The sequence below is a fragment of the Neophocaena asiaeorientalis genome, unplaced genomic scaffold (genome assembly GCF_003031525.2).
Source record: "Neophocaena asiaeorientalis asiaeorientalis breed wild unplaced genomic scaffold, Neophocaena_asiaeorientalis_V1.1 scaffold216, whole genome shotgun sequence".
NCBI classification, from domain to species: domain Eukaryota; kingdom Metazoa; phylum Chordata; class Mammalia; order Artiodactyla; family Phocoenidae; genus Neophocaena; species Neophocaena asiaeorientalis.
Window position 1 is genome coordinate 116643 of NW_020175825.1, and position 5529 is coordinate 122171.

At 32.6% G+C, this 5529-nt stretch overlaps 1 protein-coding gene across 1 annotated transcript in view; it reads right to left on the reverse strand.

Moving 5' to 3' along the window:
- Positions 1-5529, reverse strand: part of LOC112391316 (iron-sulfur protein NUBPL-like) — a 180055-nt gene that overhangs the window by 115880 nt on the left and 58646 nt on the right. Inside the window, exon 5 of the mRNA XM_024732642.1 lies at positions 4674-4764. Coding sequence (XP_024588410.1) covers positions 4674-4764 — 91 coding nt within the window. The remainder of the gene's footprint in view (positions 1-4673; positions 4765-5529) is intronic.

Here is a 5529-nt window from a genome sequence, read left to right on the forward strand (position 1 = left end):
GCATATGTTTTATTAAAATATTCCTGTAACTATGAATCAGCAATGATGGGTTCTATTTTAAAATGCAAAAGTTTCAGAGACTACATAAGTAAAAATAGAATATTATAAATAAAATTGCAAGCTATCTCCCCTCACAATACCTAACAGTAGTAAGCTTCTTTTAATTTTTCTCATCTGAGAGAAGATATTGAAAATGTGCTGATAATGTTGAGAAACATTAAAAATGATCAAAAGATTAGGAAATAAGAAAAAAAACAAACAAACATTTTTTCCAGTCTGGGACTAGACTGGAAAAGATAATATGAAGTATAAATAGCCTTAAAAGATATAGCCACATTTAAAATGTACCGTCCTATTAATCTACACATCTTAAGGGCAGCCCTCTGATATAACTCAAAAAGTGAAGGAGGCATAAAAGGACACCAGTCTTGTCGTGGGGCAGGTGCTAATCAGAAACTCAAAGATGTAAGGACTATTTGACATATACACAGATACATCCGGTCAACACCATTTGCTGCCATCCTGTGAAAGAAAACAAAAATTAACAGGCAATAGCTACTAAAATACACTTAGTTGTTCTGCAGATAAATAAAGCATTCTTCAATGACTTCATCTGCTGCAGCCCCTGGCTAAGACGGTTTGCAGCAGAGCAAGTAGAACTCCAAAAAGAGGCTGCCTATTCTTCAGCTCAGGACTGTCAAAGAAAAAAGGAAAAGGGTTTTACCACACTAAAAAGGTATTTAGTTCAGCCTATTCAGTGACCTGTGCAAGAAACAATAAGCCAAGCAAAGGATGGACTTTTGTCTTGATAAAGTAGGGTGATAGGATTCTTCAAAGAACACAGATCTCATCTCTGAGATATTTTAAAGATAAAAGTGCCTAAAGCCAGAACAAACCAAAACAACTTTTTAAGGATCCTTCAACCCTGATTTACACTTTGCCTTAATATTCTAGGTATAAAAGAGGTTGTAAACAAAATCCAGGAAGCCAGCAAGAAAAAAGTCATTTCTATAACACTGTGATTATGGAATACATCCCAGAATCTTTCCCAAAGATAATCAGAGGAACTCTAGCGTCAGATGAAACCCAAGGGTCCACAAGACAATGACCAGAAGAAGCAAATTATAAATGAGAAGCTTTGGAAGCTCCAACCACTGGATCAGAATTTAATCATCTGTCAATAACTTCAGTAAACCCCTAACTCTCTGCCTTGGAAGGAAACAAGGTAATTTCAGGAATGAGTAGAATTCACTCTCATTCTTTATGTGCTTAAATTATCTTAAAAGAAATCTTAGTCACTTCCTGGTAGTTCTTACTGGAGATGAGTGCTATTATTAAAGGTCATTTGCTCAAGCTGATTTTCCACATTTTCTCTGTCTCATAAGCCCATACACACATTCATTCCTAAACTTGGAAAATGCTTAATACCTTAGGACAGAGAGAGCAGAATACTGTGACATGAGTGCAAAATTTCTAGCCCACAACAAAAGAAAAGTGAATCCTACTCAAAAAAAAGTCTCATAGTCAATCATTAATGATCACTGTATCATCCTCAATAAAATTACTTGACATTTCAATTTTAGTAACCTCTCTCCACAAGCCTTAACATTTTCCTACTTTATTAGCTAAGTACACTAAAAGACATTCTTTGGTAAAACTAAGTAGTAAAAAATTCACAAGAATTCTGAAGGTGATTTATCATCACAAAACTGTGAAAGAAAGCAGATTCCTACCAGTAAAAGTCACTTGAGAAAACTTAGTGAAAAATCCTCAACAAAAAAGAATATTACATTAATGAATTAACAATACATTTCTGTGTGCAACCACCATTTAATATTCACTCGCAATTTCAGTTTAAAACCTTTCTAGTCAATAATTTCTAGGACTGTACTTTGGCTATACTGTAATATGAAATCTGCATATTATGTTATTGAGAAGGTTAAAAAAGAGAAAAATGACTGGTATTTGTTCTTTAAAAAAAAAAAGTTAATCCACACTTAGATGATAATTTCTCAAACTACACATGGATTTTATTCTAAATTCCATTAGGTTCCCAAAGCAACTGTTCACTTGCAGCCACTATAATGTCAACCTGTCGAGGTTTCTGTACAATACTCTTTCTACAAACTGGCTAGACTTTCCATTACCATAATTTTGCATACTAACATAGACAAAACACTATTGTCATTTTAAGCTGATAGAAATATTCCCAACCTAAGAAATCCAAAACTATTATAAACTTAAATTTTTCTTCAATTACTGAATTCACTTCTCTAGAATCATATGTAAAATTTCACTTGGTAATCAGGCTAAAATATCGTAAGTACAAGAAGTGTGGTTTCTCTATAGTCTCCTCAAAAAGAAAAAATATATAAGAGAATGAATCTGTCAACCTTAACATGGAGTTTTAAAATGAACAAGTTGACCAAAACTATATTACCATATGTCTGCTTAAATAATGAAGACAAAAAGACAATCCTGAAGTCCCATTGCCCCCATGGTTGTCTAGCTAAGTCCAGGAACAGAGGAACATTTATAAAGCTAAGATTCTGCTCACCCATTCTATCTCTGCAAAATCTGAACTGCTGAAAACAAATCTTTTTTCTTATTGTTAATTAGATAATTCCACGGTGCATTGTGTTTTCTATAATAGAGAGTAATACAGGATAAATTAACTTGACAAAAATGTCAAAATGTCAAAATGATGCCAATTAGTATAATGGTGGCTGGTTTATCTAAGATTCAAAAACCAATTTAAAAGATGGGCCTTCAAGAATCCACATTCTTTTAAGTAAATGCCTTAATCGTTCAGTTTATTACTTGGGGGACTTAAGATCAGCTTGTCAACACACAAAAAAGTATTATTTTCAGGCTTTCCAAGATTTCCAGTAGCTAATTTTTACCAGAAAGCCTATTTAATGGCAGTCAATTTGCAAACATCAAATTTAAGATTACAGCTTCTGTAAAACAAGAAGAAAGACATCAAAGTTCACTTCAAGTATTTACATTGGCATAGACTGAACAGACTACTTAAGAAAAAACTGACACCAAGGGCTCCATTTTGCTATCACTCATATGCTACATGCACTAGTTTTCACATTACTTTAATCAAGAGATAGATATAACAAGTCTATCATTTAAAGTACACAAATTCATTACTCCTTTATGTAAGTTTGACATTTTGGCTCATGGCACATATTTGCAAACTAAGTATACACTCCACTAAAAGGGCAAAGAACAAAGAAACTAGAATAACTTAGCTTCCTTAAGTTTATATTATAATGAAACAAGAAGACAACTAAGTGGGTGCTTGTAATGTAGGACTGCTAGGGTCAATTTTATCATCACTAGAGCCTCAAGTTTCCTTCTAAGTGATAGGGAGAATCCTTATTATCTGATAAATGGTTATTCAGAACTTAACACAACTACAGCACAAACAAAAGCACCTTAAATAGCAGACAATGTCTAATTACCTAACTTTTAATGACAATGATAAAAAAAAAAAAACTTCTATTATGTACACAGAAAATCCAATAAATACCCTGCATTAAATACAGGCATTTTGTCCTAGATTCATGGACAATAAAAGGTATAATAAGAAACAAAAGAAATTATTCAATTTTATACTCTTACTATAATTAGAAATAAATTTTAATAAACTAATTTCACTGAAAACTATTTTTCAAGAAGAGTTACCAGTTGTTCCAATTTTTCATTTTTTGATCACAGAATTTCCCTGTTCTTAAAGCTTTATACTTAATAGCTTTATAAGAAAATATAATAACAAGATTATTAAATAATCTTGTAATATTAAAGATTTACTCAAAATATTAAAGATTTGGTATATTAATATTAAATAATATTAATATCATAAATATTAATTTATATTAATATTAAATATATATATTGAATATATATAAAATATATGATTATATATATTTAGTTTTATATATATTATATAATATATATTTATATATATAAAACATTAAATGTATATAAAATATATAAATATATATTGAATATATATTAAATATATAAATAAATATAAAATAATATATTGTTTATTATGTTAATTATAAATAATATTAATATTAAATAAATATTAAAGATTTACTCAAAAAATTACTCTGTCCTATTGATGGCAGTGAAGGCTGGGGAGAGAAACTAAAGTTCTATGGCTTTTTTCAAAAACACTTTAAGACAAATATCTGATTAGAGAAAATAATTTTCAGCTCTTCTAACACAAATATATTAGATACTTTCTATTCAAATACCCCCATACATTCACACATTTTTATATACAGAGAGGATGATGAGCTGAATCTGACCACTTGTGGTGTGCCAAGCACTGTGCTTTGAATGCACTACACTTACGACAACTTTGTAATTGAGCGATTATGTACAGCAATTCTGTCTGGTAAGTACAACTGTTAACGCTATGTACACATGGGGGTGTTGAGGCACAAGGAGGTTGAACAATTCATTCAAAGCGACACAGTTAATCAGTGACAGAGTTAGAATTTAAACCCAGACAGTCTGGCCCCGCATCTGATTTCGGAATTATATTATAGTGTGTATAAGGTACACATGGTGCGTGACACAATGCCTGACACTCCGCAGGCACTAAACAGAAGTGTAACTGTTGTCATACTGCTTCTCTCTTCTTCACTTACTCTGTGATAATTCTGGATCTCCTTTCAGATTCATCATCTTCGGAATAGAAGGGCCATACACATCCACATCTAGCAAACCAATGGCCTTTGACTGTAAGAAAACAGAATTTACCGTCAGATTTTTCCCCACTCTTCATCAAAGATAAAGTGCACAGAAACAGCAGGTCTGACTACAGAAAAGACAATCTGCAAAATACTCCAAAATCATAACCTAAACTTTCAAAGCAACAGTAAGGTAAAAGAACATAAACTGCTCAGGGTAAATATTGTTTGTTGATTTACTAATCTCATCTAGATAACTGACTAAAGAAATCCACTGCATCCACTTTAAACATTGTGGTTCAGATCTCCCATACACTCACAAACAGCCTAAGACCTTCTGATCTGAAAACTAACAAACTACTTGCACACAATGTTAAAATAATGGTTTACAACAGCAAACATAACCCCAGCAAGAAGGAGCATTAACTTTTGGAAAGACCATCTAACACACCAAAGAATAGAAAATGAAGGAAAAAAAGCATAGAAACAAGACCATAATTAAAGCAAGTGAGAAATGCTGATGCAAATCTGGCATGGAAATGCTAACGAGGATGGCAGCAGACATAGTACAGAGACAACCTCTTACGTGCCAGTCACTGTTAAAAACCCGAAGTCTTCCAGAGAATTCATAAACAACTAAAACTGTTTTCCTTGATGATCCACCCAGCTGCCCAAGGGCAGAATATCCCGACTGGTCTCTTCACTAGCTGACAGTTCATCAGCAGGTTAACAAAGAAAGACAAACAATTCACTATTCCCAAATATGTCTTTTTTTCTTCTCCCCCCACCCCACCCCCACCCCCCCCTCTTTCTT